The 22,629-nt window shown below is 57.7% G+C and overlaps 2 protein-coding genes across 5 annotated transcripts; both read left to right on the top strand.

Moving 5' to 3' along the window:
* The first annotated feature begins 663 nt into the window (after positions 1 to 663).
* Positions 664 to 13,948, top strand: GOT2 (glutamic-oxaloacetic transaminase 2). Its single transcript, XM_082489296.1, has 10 exons — positions 664 to 806; positions 6,050 to 6,206; positions 7,739 to 7,867; positions 8,248 to 8,307; positions 8,413 to 8,574; positions 8,790 to 8,894; positions 9,807 to 9,957; positions 10,225 to 10,390; positions 11,363 to 11,513; positions 12,006 to 13,948. The coding sequence occupies exons 1-10, from the start codon at positions 727 to 729 to the stop codon at positions 12,126 to 12,128; spliced, it is 1,284 nt and encodes a 427-aa protein (XP_082345422.1). The 5' UTR covers positions 664 to 726; the 3' UTR covers positions 12,129 to 13,948.
* Positions 13,949 to 14,330: 382 nt separating this feature from the next.
* Positions 14,331 to 21,904, top strand: SLC38A7 (solute carrier family 38 member 7). Of its 4 annotated transcripts, XR_014269623.1 has the most exons (12): positions 14,331 to 14,386; positions 15,536 to 15,977; positions 16,206 to 16,404; positions 16,493 to 16,637; positions 17,381 to 17,479; positions 18,175 to 18,232; positions 18,599 to 18,713; positions 18,940 to 19,087; positions 19,180 to 19,379; positions 19,594 to 19,648; positions 19,742 to 19,992; positions 21,198 to 21,904. XR_014269623.1 is itself a non-coding variant. In XM_082489368.1 (11 exons), the coding sequence occupies exons 2-11, from the start codon at positions 15,711 to 15,713 to the stop codon at positions 19,842 to 19,844; spliced, it is 1,389 nt and encodes a 462-aa protein (XP_082345494.1). In that variant the 5' UTR covers positions 14,331 to 14,386; positions 15,536 to 15,710; the 3' UTR covers positions 19,845 to 21,904. The 4 variants fall into 4 exon arrangements, 3 of the variants coding, with proteins under 3 accessions (XP_082345494.1, XP_082345496.1, XP_082345495.1); XM_082489368.1 differs by having other exon boundaries at positions 19,742 to 21,904; XM_082489370.1 differs by having other exon boundaries at positions 19,180 to 19,340; positions 19,618 to 19,648; positions 19,742 to 21,904.
* The last annotated feature ends 725 nt before the right edge of the window (positions 21,905 to 22,629 follow it).

A 22,629-nucleotide genomic window follows, 5' to 3' on the forward strand; every position in this document is an offset into this window, starting at 1 on the left:
TAACCCTGTGTGGCCCCATATGGTGCCGTACAGTCCTATACAGCCCAGTACAATGCTGTACAGCCCAGTATGGCTCAGTACCATCCTCTATGTCCCAGTACAGCTCAGTGTGGCCCACTGCATCCCAGTCGAGCCCTCCACATCCCAGTATAGCCCAGTGAAGCCCAGTATGGCCCAGTACAGCCCAGTATGCTGCATTACAGTCCTGTATAGCCCAGTACAACCCAGTGTGGCTCAATACTGCCCTGTACAGACCTGTACAGTCCTATACAGCCCAGTAGAGCCCTGTAGAGCCCAGTACGGCTCAGTGCAGTCCTCTATGTCCCAGTACAGCCCAGTACAGCCTGGTACAAGATGGCCCAGTACAGCTCAGGGCAGCCCACCGCATCCCAGTCGAGCCCTCCACACCCCAGCACAGCCCAGTACGGCCCTGTACAGCCCCGCACGGTGCATCACAGTCCTGTATAGCCCAGTACAGCCCAGTGCGGCCCCCCGCGTCCCAGTCGAGCCCTTCACACCCCAGCACAGCCCAGTACATCCCAGTCGGGCGCAGGACGGGGCTGGCGGGCGGGGCGGCTGCAGCCAGACCTCCGGGCCGCTAGGGGGCGACTGTCGGCACCGGGAGGGGGCGAGAGGGGGCGGTGCATGCGCGGGGCGGGGCGCCAGGGCCGGTGGCCGCGGTGTGAGGTATAGACTCGCCAGCTCCGTTCGCCGCTCGCCGCCGCCATGGCTCTCCTGCACACCCGCCGGCTCCTCGCCGCCCCGCGCCTCGCCGCCGCCGCCTCCGCTACCGCCGCCCGAGCCAGGTGATGGACTGAGGGGGCGGCTCAGCCCTTGGGGCCGGTGGAGGGGTTTGCCCCGCCGCCGCCGCCGGGCCCGGTGTCCCTGTAAGGCGAGGGGAGGCGGGGCGGGGGGCTGCGGGGAGGAAGCGTGTCCCTCCACGGAGCCCGTAGGCGCCGTCGGTGACGTCGCCGGTTGGGGAAGGGGGTTGCCGGGGGAGACGGCGCTGCGATTGGCTGGGGCGGGCGGTGAGTCGGGGGGCGCGCGGCTCTTCCTCGCCCGCTGATTGGCTGCGGCCCGGCCCGGCGCCCACCGGGTGCCTGCCCTTGAGGAACCGCCATGGAGGGCGCGGGGGGGGCGGGGCGGGCGCGGCGCGAACACGTGCGCCGCCGGTACCGGGTTGGACTGTGCAACGGGGCCGGAGTGCTGCTGGCGGGGAGCCGGGCGGGGCCTGTGCACCGGGAAACGGGGGCCCGGGGGACTCTGGGCCCCGAGCAGCGGGGCTGAGGGGACCTTGTGCACCGGGAAACGGGGGCGAGGGCCTGTGCTCCGAGGAACGGGGCTGGGGGGCACCTTGGGCCCCGAGCAGCGGGGCTTGCGGAAGCCGGTGCACCTGGAAATGGTGTCGAGGGGGCCCTGCGCCCCGAGAAACGGGGCTGGGAGGGCCCCGCGCCCGGACAAAGGGGTTCGGGGGTGCTCTGTGCACCGATCAAGCAGTGTCGGGGGGGCCCCCGCGGCCGGAGAAACGGGGCTGGGGACCTTAAGCCCCGAGCAGCGGGTCTGGGGGGGACCCTGTGCCTCGAGAAACGGGGTTGGGGTCCTGCTGGTGGGACGGGAGGGTGGGAGGGGGGCACCGTGCGATAGGGCCGGGGGCATCCTCTGCGCTGTGGCCGGGCTGCTGCTGGTGGTGATGTACAATGGGGCCGGAGGGACCTTTGGCACCCAAAAAAGGGGCTGGGGTGCTGCTGCAACAGGGCGTGAAGGGCGACCCCTTTGTGCGTTGCGCAGTGTGGCCGGGGGGACCCCCTGCACTTCGAGATGGGGCAGGGACCCCACGCCCCGTGAAACGGGGCGGCGCTGCCGGCGTGCAAAACCTGGCGGGAGTGGGACGGGAGGGAGGGCGTCTCTCTGAGGACCAGTTCTGCACCGGCAGCTCTGGAGTCTGCAGTCTCTGAAGCCAGCGGAGGGATGGATGCGAGGACACTGGGCACAGCTGGAGCCCTGTGAAGAGCCCAGAACAGCTCCACGAAGCACAGCTGCCCTGCGAGCCGCAAGGTGCTGGCTGGGGACACACCACCGTGGCCTGGTGGCCAAGAAGCAGAAGCGTGCAGAGGGATCCAGGCAAGGCCTCGCTGCTCTCCAGGGCCCTTTGACTCCTGGCCCGTGCTGGCTCGGAAAGCTTTAAGGAGCAGTTCCCCACCCTTGTCAGCACAGGAAAGCAGTGGGGGTTTTATTTCCCCATTCCAGCAGTTAAGAAGGCTATTAGATATTAATTAAGCCTCTTCTGTCCGGCGTGGTCCCTCGCTGCCTTGTGGGATGAATATTCCCAGCCTTTGCTTCTTCTGGGGCAGCCTTCTGGCTCTCCTCAGGAGGTACGGAGGAGCAGGTCTTTAGAACGTGTGTTTTCCGGCTGTAGCGGGCCTGCGAAAGGTGTTGCAAGCGTGTTGGCAATCGCTTTGCTTGTCTCAAGCTTGTTATACAGCAAACTATAAATGACCAAATTGAATCTAGGTCACCGAAAAGAGATGCGGACCATCCCTTCTGTAAGCACAGAGCCTTTTGTGCACAGCCCCCGGGTTGTTCACGTGCATCGGATGGACGCCAAGCAGCGATTAGCAGTTTGCCATTTCCTTATCTTCTGCAGCTCGGAGCTGTTAGCGTGGCTCTGCTGAGAATGGTCTTCTGAAATCTGGACAGAGGTGAAGAGATACAACGGCTCCCTCGACACGCAAATGCTAATTAAGGTGATAACTCAGTCTGCTGCTCTGATGCATCACCTGACAGCTATTTGAAATGCTTTTCTTGGTGGCAAGCTTACCGCAGCTGACTGGGGCAATGAATTTTTAGGCTTGAAAGGACCGTAGTAGCCAGCAGCCTGTTGGCATTGTTCTTGTGTAAATATTTGCTTTAGCTTCGGTATCCAGACAGCGTTTCCTTTGGCCCCTCCGCTCCGGCTTGCCGAACTGCTGCGGGGGCTTTGGCAGAGGTTTGGAAAGGCAGTACCTCACGTGGCCGTACCTCAGGGGACACGGCTTGGCCTCTTCACAATGGAAACCTTCACCGGACTTGCGAACACTTGCTTACCCTACAGGAAAACTTGCTTTCTGGGCTTGGCCTGAGTCCATGAGCGCGCCCTTAGGTCTCTGCAGCTCAGGTCATAAGTCCCACCTACGTTTTGGAAGGGTGTTGCTGGCTTATGGAGTTCCCGGTGCATTTTCCTACCTCCTCTTTCTCCCATCCGTCACACCGCGCTTGCAGCTGTGCGTTAAATCGGCTCGGAATACCAGCCTGGCGGAAAAGTACGGAGACTACTTGAATACCGGGGTCTGCTCAGCATCTAAATTCTGACTCGACCACCTGTGTTCGAGTCCTGTAGCTGGAGGACGTACTTTCTTTGGCTTTTGTCGGGTATCCCTCGGGTAGTTCAACCCCAACTTAAACTTGCCTGAATTTAGTTTTCCACACTGAAATAACCTCCAGCCTGGCAGAGAGGATGTGCGGTTTATAACTTTGCCCTTTATTCAAAACTCTTTTAATTGCTCGAACCAAAATATAACGCAGTGCAGAGACAACAACGTTACGGTAACACAAGGGTAGCAGTGTGTTAGGACTTGTGACCTTGGATCCCTAGTAGATCCCTTCTCCCAAACCCCTGTCTAGAAAGCTTTTCTTGGGTATCCCGATGTGTATCGATAACTCAGCCTGGACTTTTTTCTCCTGTCTCCCTGCAAGTTCACCTCCCTAGAAACAGCAGAGGAGTCTTTCTTTGGCCTTCACCTGAAAACCTTCAGGCTAAAACCAGGAAAATCAGCCCTAAACATACCCTTCGCTGCCTTAAGCCGATAGAAAGACTGGCTCAGAACGAAAGTACTTAACTCTCCGGAGTGCTGCAGCTTAGGTAAATGCCCGCAGGATCAGCATTAATTGCAGCATTATTAGAGCCCAGTGACCTGCTTAAGTGTTTGCAGGATCGGGACCTAAATACTCGAAACACTGTAAGCCGCTTGGTGAAAAGCCTGGCAGAAGAAGGTGCCGTTACCGTCTCAGAAGCAACAGCTCTTTAAAATAGATGCCCGGGCTCCTGCAGCTCTCCATACCCAAATAAGCTTAGATTAGGTAAACTGCAGAGGGATACGCTCCTGTGCAGAGTGTATTTCTCTCTTCCCCTGCCCTTCCATTGCCAGGGAGGCGGTGGGAGAGGTTTTCTCGAAGCAGCATTGAACCTGCGGTCGGTTTTTTGCCCCGACAGCCCCCTCGGCATGTCCTGCTCCGGTTGGCTCCCCCCCCCCCCCGGGTCGCTCCCTCTCTGCAGGGTGTGTGTTGCTGGTATGACTGACTCATCCTCCTTTCTGAGTTGATCCTGTACTTAACCAGAGGGGTAATTAAGACTTGTTAGTGGTCTAGAAAATGCTAAGCGCATCTTCCATTTTTAAACTACCCGAGGTGGCTCTGCCTCGTGCGTGTTTGCTGCCCTTTATTCAAAGAGCCTGTCAAGAGGAGAAACAGAGGTGTTTTATTTGGAAATGCTGTGCCGATGGGAAGAGCGGTTAAGTCTGAAGAGGGCAAATGATATTTGGGGCTCTGATGAGATGCAGTCTGCATACACATGCTAGTGCAAAGTATGTTTATGTAGTGACTAAACTGGGTCTAAATAGACCCAAAACAGGGACAGTGGAGGGGGAAGGTGATTTTTGTGAGTTCTGCTGATCTTTACCCCTCCTGGCCCTGCTGCCTTCAGATGTGCTTTATCTGTCACCACACCAAGCAAGGTGGCTCCAGGCTGCCTGCATTGCCTGGGGCACCATCCAGCTCCAGGACAGCATTCCCGAGTTGGGAAAGCTTGTTATCTTCAGGAGGGGCGGCCTTCCAGGGGCTTCAAAGCTTTGTAAAAGCTGATATGAAGCAGCGAAGCAGCACGTTTCTCCTTTAGCAATCAAGACTGAATCCTGCCCCAGAGGAGATAAGCCCGATCTACCTTGTGCTGCGTGCTTTGTCCCCTACCGAGCTTGGGGATCTGGGTAAGCGCCTGTGTGGTGCTGTGAATCAGGATGCTCAGAGGTCTGTGGAGTCATCGTCTTTAGTAATCCTGTCTTCAGGAGGGGGCTGTTACAGCCGTAGCCCCCTGTCAGGGAGGTTAAAAACCACCAAGACCTCTTCTCTTGCACTGTCTGCAAGCCTGCAAAGCCTGGACGTGGGACTGGGTAGAGGCAGTGGCCGAAGAGAGAGTAACGGGTTTCTTTTTATAGCATGGTCTGATCTTGCCCTTGACATTAAGAGAGCCTCTCCATCTTCAGGATGTCCTGCCAAAAGGGCAGAGGCAGGTGGTTTGCAGAGCGGCTGCTGGGGAGTGGGGAGCAAAGCTCCTCCTGACGCAGGGAGGTTTCCTACTTGACTGCAAGGGAAGGAGCCCTCACATCAGAGCTTGTCACTTGTCACACTGGGAAGAAAGTGTCCTCTGCGATTTCCAGGAAAACAGCATTTGGCTACGACGTCCCTTTTCAAGTGAGGCAGTTCGTAGGGAAGGGAAATACCTTTGTTAGGTCAGCCAACGTTGCAGGAAAAGCAGATTAGTTTTTGTGCAGAAGAGCCCTTCCAGGAATTTGGAAAAGGTTCCGTATTCACACTTTGTGCCTGTGTCTGCCTGAGGTTCCCTGGAGGGGACTCACCTACGCGATCCCGCCTGTCGGCTGTGAAGAGGCAGCACTCGGCCGAAGCATAGGAGTTTAAGGCTTGTGTTTCTTGGGGCCTTTCTGGTGTCAGCACATAAGGCAAGCAGGGCCATTTCCACGCATTAATGATTTGGAGGCGGTCAGTAATCATCAGCCACAGCGAACTGAGACTCTTTGCCTGTTCTGCGACATAAAATCATGGAGAATAAAGGAGTTGGGTTGTTCCCCTCCCCCCCCCCGGATAATTCTCTTAACACTGCTTGTACCTTTTCCTGCGGTTTAAAGACTAGATTTCCCTTGAGGTTTTCTCTCTAGCCGTGTTGGCGCACGTCCTCGCCCAGTTCTCGAGCCTAATTCTCAGCTTCTTTTTTTCCTTTCAGCTCATGGTGGTCCCATGTAGAGATGGGTCCCCCCGACCCCATCCTGGGGGTGACGGAAGCTTTCAAGCGCGACACCAACTCCAAGAAGATGAACCTGGGCGTGGGGGCGTACCGGGATGACAACGGGAAGCCGTATGTCCTGAACTGTGTTCGCAAGGTGAGCCTGGTGCTGGCTGCTGGGCAGGGCCGGATCTGGGTGTCAGGTGCCCTGGGGGGTTCAGGGAGCAGGAAGACTTCTAGACAAGGATTGCCTGTTCGTCCTTAGAGTAAATTTTGCCTCCAAGAGAGCAGGACAGTGTTCCTGGATGTCTTCCTTAGCAGTACTAACGCTTTTGAGACACAGCAGAGACGGTTGTTAAGTAAAAAGGGGAATAAAACAGGGAATACAAGTCCTATTCCCATCTGGGTAAATCTAATTCATTGCTGACTTCCACGAGTGCTCCCAACCCAACTGTCCTCGGAACTTCAAGGTGTTTCTTGAATAGGCTGATGTTCCCTGGGCCAGCCCAGACGGGAGGAAAGAGCTGACGTTGTCCCCTTAATGGATTAGTCTTAGAAATTCTGCTGAGCCGCCGTTTCCAGTTTTTCCATAAGCCAGTCTAAAACTCCAGCCCATGGAGCTGGATGCGGACACTGCCCTTGAGGGGATTATGGAGCCTTTCGGGGCTGTAAGCATAGAAATAGGCCGTTAAATAGCTGGCAGCTGACACACGTATTGACTGGCTGGTCTCCTTGGGGAAGAGAGGGTACCTTGTCCGTGTTTCTCATCAGTTTGGGGTTTAAAATCCGTGCCTTGCCCTCGCTCTCCCCGTGTCGGCACGTATTGCAGCTGGGTCACAGCCGGGAGCCTGGATGGTGTCACAGGAACAGTTTCCTGGTGGTTTGTGAATGCTGCCAGGATCTGTCCCACCGCTCTGGGAGCATGGCATGGATGGGGTTCCCAGAGCGCTCCAGGTGTCTCCGTCACTGTATTTTTCCTGAGCGTGGCTACTTGTCTGCTGTTCTTGGCTCCGCTCCCTGATTCTGTGCTAGGCAGGGACTTGGACTGGTTTCTGATTCAGGATCTGCTTGAAAGAAGTAGAGATTAGCAAAGCTGGGGGGAGCCAATCTGAGGATTGGGTGAGCTGGCTTTCGGACAGGCTGCTTTCAAAACTGGGTGACATTTCTGGATATTTTTTTTTTTTTTTAACCTGCTCCGTCTAGTTCAATAACACTCCCAGCATGATGAGGCCCTGCAAAGGACTTGCTACCCTGCCTGGTTTTGGGATGTCGCACTACGTAGAGACAATCTCCACCTTTCAGTAACAGTCAAGTCTCGCCTTCCTGCAGAACAGTTCCTGCTTGGGCAAAGAAACGTGTGTCCTTGTGCAGCAGCATTGACTTTTAACGGGCTGGAAGCGGTGTTTTCCTCTGGCGCCAGGTTTCCTGGCTCTGCTGTACCGATGCTGGCACCTGCTAAGGGCTCTGGTGGCCACTGGGCACCTTGCCCTGTGGTAAAAGCCGAGTGTCACCTGAAATGTTTAGTGCTGCCCTGGCTTTGAGTGAGCCCTCATCTCTGAAGGGAAACTCCTGGAAACTAACCTTTGCCCCTCTTGAGCAAGTGAATGTGAAGATAAGTGATGTTGAGCTGTCCACGATCCTCTCCGAGGTGATGCCTTCTCTTTGCTGAATGTATGTCCTCTTTTCCAGGCGGAGGCCATGATAGCATCCAAGAAGATGGACAAGGAGTACTTGCCCATCGGGGGGCTAGCGGATTTCACCCGGGCATCCGCAGAACTGGCTCTGGGTGAAAACAGTGAGGCTTTCAAGAGCGGACGGGTAAGGAGCAGGCTGGGAAGCAGGGAGTAGGCAGCACTGTCGGACGCACTGTGGGTACGTGGGTGCCCAGCAAAAGTGGGAGGACTGGCCGGGGCTCTCCTGCCTTTGAGTTGCAAGCTGGCCAGACCCAAGGATAACTGCTTCCTCTGAAGGCTGGGGTGAAATAGCTCCTCCTGAGAAAAGGATTTGACCTTGCCAGGGGTCCCAGCTCCCTGCCCTGCAACTGGAGTTGCTGACCCATGCGGTCTTCTCCAGCCCCTTGTCCCTGTTGGGGTGAGCTGTCAGAGGTGTGCTTCTGCTAATGCTGATGTAGTGACAGGGCTGTTCCTTGTATCATATTGTGGCTGCTCAGACTCATGTATTTGTTTCTTTCCTTGCAGTATGTCACAGTGCAGGGTATTTCTGGGACTGGATCTCTGCGAATTGGAGCCAACTTTTTGGTGAGTCCCCATCCAGGGGGGAAAGGAAAGGAGATCTTTTGACCGCAGCTGAATCTTTGGGGTTTTCTAACTGCTTTTTGAACACTCTGTCTTTCTCTTGATCAGCAACGGTTCTTCAAGTCTAGCCGTGATGTGTATCTACCCAAACCGTCCTGGGGCAATCACACACCCATTTTCCGTGATGCTGGACTGCAACTTCAGGCGTACCGCTACTACGATCCCAAGACGTGCAGTCTTGACTTCTCTGGAGCCATGGATGACATTTCTGTGAGTTGCCTTTCATGCCTTGAAGCAGAGAGGTGATGCGGGGAGATGGGTGATGATCTTACTTTAGCCTTAAATATGATGCCTGAAGGCACTGAATCACGGCTAGAAGCCTTGCAGAGCATGTCTAAGCTGTCTAGGGCAAGACTTGCATCTCAGCTGCTGAGGAGAGTGCTCAGATGTCATTAATAATTCATTCTCTGTAACGTCTTCCTTAGAAAATTCCAGAGAAGAGCATCATCCTCTTGCACGCTTGTGCTCACAACCCCACCGGAGTGGATCCCCGGCAGGAGCAATGGAAGGAGTTGGCGGCGATGGTGAAGGTGAGCAGTAGAATGGCCTGGGGGTGTGGTGCTGTTTGTGGGGAACCCACATCTCTGGGCTTTCATGGATGGTATCTGGCCTTGGCTGCGCTAAAGGTTATTCCCTTCCCTGAAACCAGGTTGGGTGTCATGTTTCTGTACTGAAGGCAGGAGCCAGACAAGTGCACCCATAAAGCTTCTAGCTGACCATCCGACTTTCTGCTGGCACCTTCCCAGGAAGCTGGGGTAGGGACACCTGGAAGGAGAGCAGCGGGGTTGCAAGAGTGAGCTGTGATAACCAGAGGGGGGCTCCCAGGACTGGTGTAATAAAAATGCCAGAAGATCTTCCACGTGGCTGGTGTCTCCTCGCAAGCTTCAGCTAGAAATGCATAGGGACAGGTTCTTTCTCCTCTTCCTCCCTGCTGCCCCCTCTCCTCCCTCAAGCTGTAGCCAGTGAAATTTGTTTGGTTTGAGGAAGGTCTTAGGAGTGTGCTGAGAATTAGTAGATATCCAAGTGACCTCTGGGGCCTACAGATGGCTGCAGGTCTCCTGACTGAGGGGCAGTGTGGCTGGGATGTCTGCCCCGAGGCATTGAAAGGGCTGGCACCTGCCTAGACAGTTCCCAGGTGTTTTTCGTGAAAACTGATAATACAGAAGACACTGAAATGGAATAATTTATTACTGCTGAATCCAGTTCTGTCTCCTGGGCCAGGCTGCGTGTCCCATAAATGCACTGGGAGAGCCTTGACCTGCTGTTTTGATGTGTGGTGGGTAGCTGTGGGTTTTGGGCTGCCTTCCCTGTGGCAAACGAAGAGGAACAGCTTTATTTCTGGAGCAGAACTGCTTGCATGACTCTTTTCAGCCTGCAGCCCTCCTCCCCTCCCTGGAGGGGTGTTCAGCTCCTCTGACACTCTTTCCCTTCTTCGCTGGCAGAAACGAAACCTCCTCGTGTACTTTGACATGGCCTACCAAGGTTTTGCCAGCGGGGACATCAACCGGGATGCCTGGGCTGTGCGATATTTCATCGAGCAGGGCATCAACGTCGTCTTGTCGCAGTCCTACGCCAAGAACATGGGGCTGTATGGTGAGTAGGGTGAGTGGTGTGGAAGTGGTTTCATCCAGGCTGCTGGGGGGGACCCCGCTGCCTCCAGGGTTTAGCAGCCACTGTCTTTTTGCTGCCTGCTTTCATCCTGCAGTACCGATCGGGGTGCAGGAGACAATGGGGAGCTGGTGGAGACCCTTCTGAAGAAAAAGGGCTTCGCTAAAGCGATGTGGCATTTGGATAAATCCTGCCCCAGCCCTGGATATCCAAGGGCAGAGGCTGGGACCTGATTACCCCTCCCTCTTTCAGGAGAGCGTGCGGGTGCCTTCACGGTGATCTGCAGTGACGCGGATGAAGCCAAGAGGGTCGAATCACAGCTGAAGATCCTCATCCGCCCCATGTACTCCAACCCACCCCTGAACGGAGCCCGCATCGCCTCTATCATCCTGAACACCCCTGACCTACGGAAGGAGTGGTAAGAGGGAACCCCTAACGCTCCCGACAGCGAGATGCGAGGTCTCTGTGGCGGCCCTGTGCTGTGCTTACTGCTTGCTGCTGCCGTGGGCAGCTCAGCTTCAGGGGTACCGTCAGAAACACGTGCCACCCCTTTCCTCTGGAAAAATCCCTGCTCGTGGCCTAGCATCAGCTGGTATCGGTCCAGCCTGACACAAACAGGTTTCCCTTGTGTTACCAAGGCAGAAAACACTGTAAAGGAGGAGGTAAAGCTCCCTTAAGGTGGAGCGCTGCAGGAGCTGCCCACCCAAGGAGTAGAAAAGACAGACTAAAAGCATTGTAGCCGCATAGCACGTCTCACACAGAGGAATTGGAAGCGTAAGCCTCCTGGGAATAAGACCCAGGAATGTAACCCTCGTGCCCTAAGCCTGCTTCCTGGCATCAGCCTGTGCTGCCCTCCCAGCCCCTCGGTGTCGCGTCCCTGCCGGCAGCTGGCCTGGCAGAACAAAGGCTGGCAGTGTGCTGTGGCCTCGCTGGGAGCTGTGTTCCTTTGGGAGGCTGATGCTGGTGCTTGATCCCAGGCCCAGCAGAGACGTCTCCTAGCCGTGCTGCCTTGGAGCAGGGGATGTCCGCCTGTGCTGGGAGATACCCCCGCGCTCTTCGTTTATCTGTAGATACTGTTTTATCTGGGTTTGGGCAGTGCTGCCGTGGGGCCCCCTACTCACCTCGTGGCTTTCAGAAGTGAGAGATGCCGACAGTAGTGTCCAACAGCTATGGAATAAATAAATAGCAGTCACCTTCAGATACCAGGAGAAAGAAACAGCTCTCCAGCTGGTGCTACAGGTTCACACTCTCTGGTCTTTGCTTATCTGCATCCACCGTGTTGTTGGGGTACAAAACTCTTCCAGGTGGAGAAGGTTGATTCCTGGTAGGCAGGGAGCGATGTTAGTGTGTCCCAGCCCTGCTCTGAGTGGTTCCTGGGTTGGCTTCTCAGGCTCGTGGAGGTGAAGGGTATGGCCGACAGGATCATCAGCATGCGCACTCAGCTTGTGTCCAACCTCAAGAAAGAGGGATCTTCCCACAACTGGCAGCACATCACTGACCAGATCGGCATGTTCTGCTTCACGGGGCTGAAGCCTGAGCAGGTAAACGTAGTTCCTGTGGTCTCAAGGTGTCATTTGCAGTTCTTGTCAGTAAGTTCTTGACTGTGGGTGCCAAAATGAGCCTTCATGGGCAATTCTTCCTCCAGGAGAAACATCCTCCAAGCCCGCGGCACTGGAGCATGGCAGGGATCCATGGCTTGCTCTGCTCCCTGCTGTGTTGTGGAGGTTGAAAGCAGACATAGCCTGCTTATCTGTCCAAGGAAGCGGTCACTTGGTGCCACTCCAAGGTGACCTTAAAGGTCAGCTCAAGTGAGCTGACTCTCCCGGCTGAACCTCTGCAGTGGTTGTGTGTTGCCTGGGAGCTGAGCAGCATCTCTCCAGGTTTGCAGGGCGCACCTGCAGGCTCCGCAGGTAGCGGGATGCCATGTCTGCTGGCTCCCAGTTCCCCCTCAGCTCTGGCAAACTGGGTAAATTTGCACTCTGCTAACAGGGTGGAGGTTGGCGTGTGGTTTGAACTCTGTTCTTTCACCCCAGGTGGAGAGGCTGACCAAGGAATTCTCCATCTATATGACAAAGGACGGACGAATCTCTGTGGCGGGAGTTACGTCGGGCAACGTAGGTTACCTGGCTCATGCCATCCATCAAGTCACAAAGTAAAGACAAAGGTGTGCCCTGGAGCTGGTGGCCTTCCCTTCCCCACCCATCGAAGCTGGGGAGGGAAAGGAAACAAGCAGAATACTTCCAACCACAGCACTTGACGCCGCTGCTGAATGTATCTTGTAGATGAGTTGTTGTAGAAGCCTAGTCAAAACCACCCTGCGTTGTGGAGCAGGGACATCATTGCTGGCTCCCGCTCGGCACAGCCCTTCACCCCTGCTGTCCATCCTTTGTCCATCAGCCCCAGCACCCATCTGCGCTGGAGGAAGCGAATGCTTAGCGCTGCCATCCTACCGGCGTAGGCACCAAAGGCTTCCCCACGCTCGTTTCTCCATGAGAAGGCTTTGTGAGGCTGTTGGCCGCTGGCCCAAGTGGCAGCAGGGGGGGAGTTGGGTGGGCTGAGTGGGGGGACTGCTCAGGTTGTGTCCCTGCCACCTCCTCAGCCTGTCCCTGCCGCCAGCAGGCTCCGTCCTCCCCCACCCTCCTAGCCTGGGGGTGGGCAGCGCCGAAGCTGCCCTCCGGCAACCAGCTCTGAGGATTTCTCACTACTAAAATCTGCTCCATCGTTGGCTTTGCTCTTTCCATCTGGGAATCTCTTTTCAGGTGTAATTCACAGTGGCATTGGTGTGTGGGGCAGACCCGTTTCCCTTCCCTAAACCTGTCTGGTTCTCCTGACCACTCCCATGCCATGGGGTGAAACAATTTCTTACCCCCCGCAATAAGAACCTCCTCTGAAAACTGCTCTCTGTTGGTCTCTGCCTCTCCCCGTTCCTGTACCGACCCCGGCAGCCCTCCCTGCAAAGCGGAGTCTGTGTGTGTCCCCCAAAGCCATGAGCCAAGAGGTGGGGGTGGGGGGTGTCCCTCATCTGCTCTAGTGACCCCGGAAAACGGGAGGGAAAGATCCCGGGAGAAGTCATAGCTGCGGACTCAAAAAACATTCTGTCCTTTTAAACTGAGCGTCCCTGAGGCCCTGGGACTCACTGGACTCTGATTTTTGATCCGAATAAACTGGTGCACTGGTGCACTTCCTCCTGTCATCGCCCAGCTGGATCCTGTCCCTTCCCTGCACCAAACGTTCCCTCCTGGGGGACATGCCAGCGCAGGGCATCATGTATGGCCAGTGAAACCCTAATCTGAGCATCCTGTGTAGAGAGAGAGCAGTTCCCACCCCTGTGCCCCAGGAGTGCTTGGGGGAGTGCGGGCTGAAGCTGTCCCAGGTGGGAGTTGGTTGAAATTGGAGCCTACGGGGTTGAACGTAGGTGTTACTGGGGATAGTGTGATTTCCCAAAGGCTGTCTGCCCCGTGCCCGGCTACTGAAGCACAACGGAGTTTCTCCTTGCAGCAGGCGAAGGTCCTCCCTAGACGGCCCTGGGGGGGTTACCTCTGTGTCTACTTGAGCTTTCTCCATCCAGTGGCACCTTTCCCCTTTGCAGCCGTCCCAGGGCGTTTAGCAAACCAGTCCTTGTTTCTCATTCCTGCCCAGAGCAGCTGTGTTCCCCTGGGAGCAGGCACGGGCCCATCTAGCGCAGCGGAGCTGCTTGGGCAGGCCGGGGAGGGCTGGAGCCTCGACAGGCGGTTTGCATTTTAACGGCGACGATTGTTTACACGGCCCGATGCCCACAGCCTCTCCTTGCTGCAATTTGTGCAATAAACCGCTTTTCATGCTGCCCCGCGGCGCCGCGGGTTCTCGTGCTGTGGTTCCCGGGTTCTTGCGTGGCTCCGGAGTTGCTTTCTCCCGGTTGCGGAGAGCCCTTTTCCCTTTTGCGTTCGGCCTTTCTGCTGCCCTTTCTCTGTTACAATAAAAGCCGAGCTGGAGCACAGCCCTTGCCTTGTCTCCCTGCGGCTCGCTCGGGGTTCGGCTGCGGAGCGGTGGGGGATGGATTTCCCGAAGGGGGAAGCCCTGGTCGTCGTTTCCCGGGGGCCGAGCATCCTTTCCCCGGAGGTCGAGCATCCTTTCCCGGGGGCCGAGCATCCTTTCCCCGGAGGTCGAGCATCCTTTCCCGGGGACCGAGCATCCTTTCCCCGGAGGTCGAGCATCCTTTCCCCGGGGACCGAGCATCCTTTCCCGGGGGCCGAGCATCCTTTCCCCGGGGGCTGAGCATCCTTTCCCCGGGACCGGGATGCGGGGCGGGCCCGGAGGGGGGCGGACGGCGGACTACAAGCCCCGGCGTGCAGCGGGGAGGGCGGTGCCGGCGCTGCGCCGCCGCCGAGCCCGACCGGGGCCGGGACCGGGAGCGGGAGCGGGTTCCTACCGCCCGGTGAGTGGGGCCGGGGCACGGGAGGACCCGGGGTGGAGGGACACCGCCACCCCTACCCCGAGGACATCCCCTGTAAAGGGGGGGTGACGGCCACCAGGGCTTGCTTTCTGCTGGAGTGGAGCGGGCGTGGGGTGCCGGCGGGGCCCACGCGGGTCCGCGGGTCTTGTCGAGTCACCCTCGGGAGAAGCGCCGGTTCTCAGGGGCTGTGGTTGTCACCGGCGTGGTGGCTTTGCCCCCGGGAGGTGAAAGGACAATTGGGTACCCCGCAGCATCCTCCTCCGGCTCCGTGGGAGAAGCGTCGACCCCCTACTTCCTCCCGTGGTGTTGGGGGGGGGGTTCAGCCAAAGCAGACCCACCGGCCTGGGGACCTGGGACCTGTCCCCCGGGGGAGTGGGCTTGCCTTTCTTCTTCCCCAGAAACCTTTGAGGAGGATTCATAGCCCAAGCGTGGGGTTTAAATAGCCTAGAAACGAAGGGTGGGATGGTCAGGAACGGTCTCCGGAGACGTCGTCTAGGGGAAAAATGAGATTTTCCCCTTGAAAAGAGATTTCCCTTGGCTGTGTAGGTCCCTGCAAAGCTCTGCCAGGTCGGGAGGGTTGATCTCCTTCAGCTCGGAGGCACTGGGATGAGATCTGGGCTGTCCAACCCCTGAGGGGTGCAGTGCTGGAAACACCAGGTCTTCAGATTCAAAAGCTTCTGAGACATCTCGTGCTGGCGGTCAGCCTGGCGTTGCGCTGGAAGGGGCCGGTCCTGCTTTTCCTGGCGACACGGTGTGCCTGCTGTGTGTACGGGTTGTCCCATTGAGCCCAGGCTTGACCTTTACCCGGGAGCACGTGCCCAGCGGCTCTTGCAGAGCTTGCAGGAATTGGGGTTGGAAATCAGGAAGCGAGCCGTGACGTTAGGTCTCGTGCCCGCAGAAAGGCGAGCCGTGCCGTGAAGCGGCAGCTCCCCAGCGGTGTCCTCACCCTGGATTTGAGGGACCAGAGGTGAGTTCTGCCATATCTGCTGGCGTGAGGACACCTGTGTGCTGCGACCCCCAAGCTGAGACCCAGGGAACTCATTTCCTCTGTGCCCCTGACTGATGCCCAGGTTGTCCCTTGTTAACGTACTTTAATTAACACTTAGTCTGTCCTTCTTGATCCCCTTCTAGGAGCAGTGAAGTGCCTGACCCCCGTGCTGCTGCAGTGCCAGCCTGCCCGTTCGCTGCCCTCTCTGCCTGATGGAGCCAGCGCTGGCAGAGGACCCTCCTCAAGGCGGCCGGCTGAGCCCACTGCGGAAGCACTAGTGGGACGTGGACGGTGGCTTGTGCCACCCTAGGAGAGACGATGGCTCAGGGCACCGGGAGCATCAACAGCGACTACAAGGATTGGGAGTGGAGCGCCGATGCCGGGGAACGGGCCAGGCTCCTGCAGAGCCCCAGTGTGGAGACGGTGCCAAAGAGCGGAGAGAGCCAAAGAAATGGTCTGGGGGCCACGTCGGCTTTGGGAGCCGTTTTCATCGTGGTCAATGCTGCCCTCGGGGCTGGGCTGCTCAACTTCCCCGCTGCCTTCAACATGGCTGGCGGCGTGGCCGCGGGCATCGCACTGCAGATGGTGAGAGGGTGGAGAAGGGATCCTTTCCACCCTGGGAGGGGTGGGACTCCCCTGTCTCACCCTGGGAAGGGACATGTGGAGCCCCAGAAGGGGCGCAGGGAGGACCTGGCTCCTGTTGGGTGCACCAGAGATGCTCTGTGTGTTCGGGGGTGGCTGTCTGGGGGTGATTTTGAGGACCTCATCACACTCTTGCCTCAGTGTCCTGTCCCTGCCTTGTCCCCACCTCAGTGCATGTTGATCTTCATCATCGGAGGCTTGGTCATCCTGGCGTACTGCTCGCAGGCCAGCAACGAGCGGACTTACCAGGAGGTCGTGTGGGCTGTCTGCGGGAAGGTGCCTGGCGTGCTGTGTGAGGTCGCCATCGCCGTCTACACCTTTGGCACCTGCATCGCTTTCCTCATCATCATCGGAGACCAGGAGGACAAGAGTAAGTGTGTCCCCCAGGAGAAAAAAAAAACAGTTGCTGTCCCTTTGGCTGGAAGGGGACAATGTGACCACCCTGGTTGTCCCCACAGTCATTGCTGCTCTGGTGAAGGAGCCCGAGGAAGCTGGGAGCAGCCGCTGGTACACGGACCGCAAGTTCACCATCAGCATCACTGCCTTCCTCCTCATCCTGCCCCTCTCCATCCCCAAGGAGATTGGCTTCCAAAAATACGCCAGGTAGGTGGAGAGAGCCCCTTGGAGCTGGGAGGTGGGGTGGACCAACGGGCACCCACCTAAGCGTGGTCCCAGGGGATGGGGAATGGAAATGCCGTGGTTCTAGCGCTGTATCTGCCCGCTTGTCCCTGAGGGGTTGCATATCTCCTCCTCTGCCTTCCCATGCCTCAGTTTCCCCATCTGGGAAGCACAGGAGCTGCTGAGCAGTGTGCAGCCACGGTGTCACACTCCAGGGCTCAAGTCCCTCCCTTCTGCTTGCTGGAAAAAACAGGGAGAGCTGCTTTCAACTGCGTTGTCCCCTGTCTTTGGAGTTGGCCATCCAGCACAAAGCAGAGCCAGTAAGGGTCCCCGGGCTGGGTGGTCTGCAGGCCAGCCCTACTCCACCAAGCATCTTGGTGTACCCTGGCTGCTGGAGCTGGACCAGGGCCTCCGAGGAACACCACCACCACCACTCGCCTCTTTCTCCTGCCCAAAACCCATCCCATCCCCTTGCTGACACGTCTGCCACTCACAGCAGCACGGGACAACCCCCGAGCGCAGCGGGGTTGTGTTGGCATCTGCTCTGGGGACAGCGGGTGACGGTGCCTGGCTTATGCCCATGGAAAGGGACAGCAGGAGTGGTCCTGATGGGAAGGATTGGGGTGGCCTGTGCTGTGCAAGGAGGAAGATGGGGCTGGAGAGGCTGGAGGAGACCCGCCACAGAGTGGGGAGGCAGCACGCTGATGGCTTCCTGTTCCCTTTTGCAGCTCCCTAAGTGTGATTGGCACGTGGTACGTCACGGCAGTCATTATCATCAAGTACATCTGGCCTGACAAGGAGCTTGTGCCTGTGGAGATCCCCACCAGGTGAGCGCAAGAGACATGATGCTGACGGTGGCCATCACAGCACTGCAGAGCCAGGCAGGGGAGCGGGAGCAGGGGCTGCAAAGGCTGGGGACAAATCCTTGACAAGTCCCATCCCTGGGCCCAGGGATGCCACATGTTGCTGTCAGAAGCTCCCAAGTGGCTGCGTCTCTGCACGTTTTAGAGGAGCAGGCAGTGAAGGAGAGGAAAAAGACGTCTTGGAAGTGCCTACGGCTCCATCGCAGGTTTTGAGGAGAGCTGATTGACTTTTAGCTCCGACACAGCCAGGCCCAGAGTTCTCCGTGCAGTGCTTGTGCACAGCAGCAAGGGCTGTGTCTGGTTTAGGAGGATTTGGGTTGTTTTCTTGGCCAGCCTGTGGCTTGTCCCCTCCCTCATGGTTTGGGGACATTTATGGACCCAGTGCAGGCAGTAGGAATTTTAGGGCAGAGCAAAGTTTAGACCGGTTTTTGGCACCGCCCAAATAGATTCTTAATTTTTACTGATACTTTTATTTTTTTAAGTCCTCAATTTTGGCTGGTTCTGTCTCGGTGAACGGCCCTCCTGTGGGGGGATGACACAGTAACCACAGTGGGGGGCAGGTCAGCAGAGGAGCGAGCCCATCGCTGAGCACCCTCTGGGCACTGGGTGGGGGGCACAGGGAGCCCTGGTTTTACCAGTGGGTGTTTCTCTTCTGCCAGCCCCTCCACCTGGACGGCTGTCTTCAATGCCATGCCCACCATCTGCTTTGGGTTCCAGGTAAGGCCACGAGCCCAGCGCCCCCCTTCTCACCCTGCAGCCACCTGGGTGAGGGACTGGCATGGTCCAGGGATGCTTCCCTGGGCCATCAGCCCAAACTCTCCCCATGTGCTCACCGTGTGGCTTTGCGAGGCGGCTGAAGCCAGTTTAACATCTCACTGGCCCTGGATGGAGATGGATCAATTTTACCCCAGCTGGGAAGGCCAGGGCAGCCTGTTCCCCTCTTTTCTTCACCAGTAACAAACCTGGGGGGACCACGATATCACGACAAACCTGGGGTTATCGCACGTGGGATCCTGTGTGGCTCCCCATGTGCTCGGGCTCAGCTCACCGTATGTCCCCGCTCTCGCTCTGTGTCCCCGGCAGTGCCACGTGAGCAGCGTCCCCGTCTTTAACAGCATGAAGCAGCCGGAGGTGAAGACCTGGGGGGTGGTGGTGACGGCGGCCATGGTGATCGCTCTCTTCGTCTACACGGGCACTGGTGAGCGAGGGGACACCGTGGGAGCGCGGCACAGTCCTCAGAGGGGCTGTGAGCTTCTGAAGGGCAGGGACTCTCTGGTCAGCAGAGGGACAGAGTGGGAAGGGAGGGGAGTCCATCTAATTCCCCCTGCAATGTGCCCTGTGCCATAACCATCCAAGTCTGCTCCCTCAAACACGCGTGCAGGAGGCTCGTCCCCGTCCCCCGCTGACTGCTCCCTTCCCGGCAGGAGTCTGTGGCTTCCTGACCTTTGGAGCCGGCGTGGAGCAGGATGTCTTGCTGTCTTACCCCTCCAACGACATCCCCGTTGCTCTCGCCCGGGCCTTCATCATCCTCTGTGTGCTGACGTCCTACCCCATCCTGCACTTCTGTGGCCGGTGAGTGCTGGGAGAAGGGGAGGAGGCAGGGGCTGGTGTGGGCAGGAGGGGCAGCACCGGGAACCCCCCCTGCCCTGGGTCTGTGCCTGCAGGGCTGTCTTGGAGGGTCTCTGGCTCCGCTACACCGGGGTGACGGTGGAGGAAGATGTGGTTCGGGAGCGGAGGAGGCGCCTGCTGCAGACTATCAGCTGGTTCCTCCTGACCCTCCTCCTGGCTCTCTTCATCCCTGACATCGGCAAAGTCATCTCTGTCATTGGGGGCTTGGCCGCCTGCTTCATCTTTGTCTTCCCAGGTAGGGCATCCTGGGATACTCAGGGGCTGGCAGAGGTCTCTTGGCCTTGTGTCTGGAAGAGGGAGGGACATGCAGGAACCAGGAGGTCTTTAGAGAAGAATGGAAGTGTGGCGTGAGGTCACTTGGCAGCCCAGCTATTTTGACTGGACTCCATGGCCTGTGGGGTGTCTGCTCAGTCCCCGTCTGGGTTTAATTTGCCTCCTCTCCCTTTCAGGGCTCTGCCTGATTCAAGCCAAGCTCTCTGAGATCCAAGAAACCAGAGCAATCAGGTAACTGAAACGCGCTTCCGCTCTCCCCACTTCCGCTGCAGATGTTGGCGTGAAGGTCCCCTCTAAACATGCCCTGTCCTTCTGTATCCACAGCTGGTGGGCCCAGGTCAGCTACGGGGTTTTCATGGTCACCCTGGGAGCATTCGTCTTTGGACAGACCACTGCCAATGCCATCTTCGTGGATCTTACAGCCTGACTCCTCTCCAGGCTGGACCACGCTGCCGCAGTGGGGATGCACATTTCCCTTAGGACCAAAGTGAAGCAGGGAGAAAACACGTTGGTGTGTTGGGAAGATCCAAGAGGAGTGTTGCGATGTGGGGCTTGTCTGAAAGAGCCCTGCGGTGGTTTGTATCTCATTGTCTTAACATACCAGGCAGTCAGGCTTGTCCTCTCAGCCCTGACTCCCTGGTGAAGCCAGAGCATCACTACAAGGGCACTTGTAGTCCAGGTCAAGCCCTTTCTGCCCTCCAGGCTGGACATCACTACCTTAGACATCACTAAGGGGTCGCGGTTGGGGTTTGTGAAGGCATGCTGCTCTCACCCGTGTACCCCTGTGCTGGTGGAGCCCCTCTCCACAGCTTAAACTCCTTCTTCTCCCAACATCGGAGGGAGACAGTGTGTCTTGCATAAAGGCAACTAGTAATCGTGTTTATCAGACAGGGCGACATCCCCATAGTCCTCTTCTGTGTCAGTGTTTGGTTTGAACTCTGCTTTCCTGTGGCTCATCTTGCTGGTCTCCTGCCCTTACTCTTACATCTCCCTCCACCTGAGCTGCCCTTTCTGTTACAAAGTGGGACTGTCGCCTTCAGCCTGATTTCTTTTGGGAGGATCAGGAGGAGCCCGGGGTAGGGACACGCTGGTGCAATGTTTCCCCTGCCAGGGGTTGCTCACTCACTAGAGAAGGTGCTGTGGCTGCATAGACCTACTGGAGACACTACACTTGAGCTCTTCTCCAAAGTTCCAATCCTGTTCTTCCAGGAGGTGTCCAGGAGGGAATGGGACTGGGCCAGGTGTAGGTTTTAAGGAATCCCTTGGGGATAAAGCAGTCAGTATTAATCCGTTTTATATTGCTCCCTTGGTCATTTACACTGTCTGTGGCTGGTGTTGCTCTGGGCTGTCCCTGCGTCGCCTGTCTGGATGATAGTTTCACTTCTGCTCTCACTGGGTTGAGCAATTCCCCTAGCTGCACATTTGGCTGGGGGAGTTAAACCTCAACAGCAAATTACTCTTGTTCAGTCTTTGAGTTCCTTTGTTCCTTGTTTGGCTTCTAAAACCCTGGGGGAGGGAGGAATTCATGTGTATCTATCGCTGCATCTGTGATGTCCAGCCCAGCTTTGTGCACCACCTGGCTTTGCCCTTCCTGCATCTTCTGGAAGCAGCCTAGGCTGTCGTGGTGGGAAGGTGAACCATGGCGTGCTTCTGTACTTCTCACCGTGGGTCTCTCCCTCTGTGACCACCAGCGGTGGGTGGGAGGACAGCACACGGAAACGTTTGATCTCTCCCTACTAATGCTTGCTGCGTAAACACAGACCTCCCTGCTGCTCCTCAGGACAAGACGGGGAGACCCAGGTGGAGAAGGAGGAAGAAAAGCCCCAAGCACAATGTGAATGTTTTGTGGGACCCTGTGAAGGCACATGTCCCTCCTGCCTCCCCCAAGGTACCTCCAACCTCTCTGCCCTCAACTTTTGACAAAACCAGGCTCCTTCAAACCCCCCATTTGTATGGTACCGGCTGCCTCCCGAGTCCCTTCACCCGGCTCCTGCCTGAGAGCCGGTGCTGGGCCTTGGAGTGCCCCTTGGCATAATGAAGAAGGTGCCCACCCTTACACCACCCAAGCCCACAAACTGCTCCTCCTGGATGTGGGGAGCACAGAACCACCTCTCGTGGAGCCCAGCAGGGACCGGGATGCTCAAGACAGCAGATGCCAACACCGAGATGCCTTTCAGCACCTGTCTCCCATTCAGGTGGAGAGGGGTTTGGTACCTGGTGGCTTCTGTGGCTCTTTCCTGAAGGTGAGGTCCCATGGCTAAAGCAGAGACAGACACGGTATCTCATGTCTTTGGTTGTCACCCAGGGAGCCGCTGGGCTCCCTTCATCCCCCCGGGGGTTTGAGAGCCAGAGGGAGGGGGGATATGGTGGTGCTGTGGCCATTTGCCTTACCGCTCCCCTGTTTACAGAACACCGGCCTTTTTAAATGTATTTTCTACGTGCAGAAAGCGGAGGGACCTCGACTCAATAAAAGTGATGTTGTGGTGTGTGTACTGGGTGGGCATGCGGTGTTTTCTGTCTGTCGAGTGGGACCTGGGGACAAAGCCATGTCCTGAAACATCAGCCCGGCCCGCTGAGCTTTGGGGCAGATGCTGTGGGGCTGGGTGCGGGTTTCGGTGCTGACCCCAGGGTGGCTGGCGGGGTGGTCACCATGGGGAAGGCCCCATTGCTTCCCTCAGGCCCTCACACCCCGTGGTGCCCTCCCAGGGCAGTCATGGAAGTCCCCATCCCGCTGTTGGCACCCCGGGGTCGCCCCCAGGGCTGGAAGGCGGGTGTGGGGTGGCTGAGGCGGGCAGGAAGGGGCCTCTCTGGGGTTGTGGGGTGGCAACACTGGCCCTTAGGGGAAACGAGGCTGAAGGAGTCCAAGAGTCTCCTCTCCGGGACAGAGGCCAGCAAGTCGCGAACGTGCAAATGGTGGCGGTGGTAATTTCGGGTCAAAACGGTCCCTGCGGCTGCCTGGGGACGAGGCTGGGGCCCTGCAAGGGAGGTGAGGCGGTGTGTGGGGCCTAGGCCCAGCGCCGCCATCTTGTGGGGATGCAGCTCCTCGGCCCGTACCATCGCGCTGCACGGAGGGGAGTGCCTCGGGCTGTACCACCACGCTGCGGGGGGGGGAGGGGGGAGGCGCGGTGCCTGAGCCCGTACCACTCGGGGAGGGGTGCTCCCCCCGCCTCCGCGCGCACTTTGGCGCTCTCCGCCACTTCCCCTTCCCGCCC

This window comes from Vanellus vanellus, assembly GCF_965231255.1.
Source record: "Vanellus vanellus genome assembly, chromosome: 12".
In the NCBI taxonomy this organism is placed as follows: Eukaryota; Metazoa; Chordata; class Aves; order Charadriiformes; family Charadriidae; genus Vanellus; species Vanellus vanellus.

Excerpts from the sequence above, each read along its gene's own strand:
- SLC38A7 (XM_082489368.1), top strand. The coding sequence starts at position 15,711 with ATGGCTCAGGGCACCGGGAGCATCAACAGCGACTACAAGGATTGGGAG. Across the intron at positions 15,978-16,205 it reads CGGGCATCGCACTGCAGATG|TGCATGTTGATCTTCATCAT; the intron begins GTGAGAGGGTGG and ends TCCCCACCTCAG. Across the intron at positions 19,380-19,593 it reads CTTCATCTTTGTCTTCCCAG|GGCTCTGCCTGATTCAAGCC; the intron begins GTAGGGCATCCT and ends TCTCCCTTTCAG.
- GOT2 (XM_082489296.1), top strand. The coding sequence starts at position 727 with ATGGCTCTCCTGCACACCCGCCGGCTCCTCGCCGCCCCGCGCCTCGCC. Across the intron at positions 8,308-8,412 it reads GAATTGGAGCCAACTTTTTG|CAACGGTTCTTCAAGTCTAG; the intron begins GTGAGTCCCCAT and ends TCTCTTGATCAG. Across the intron at positions 11,514-12,005 it reads CGGGGCTGAAGCCTGAGCAG|GTGGAGAGGCTGACCAAGGA; the intron begins GTAAACGTAGTT and ends CTTTCACCCCAG.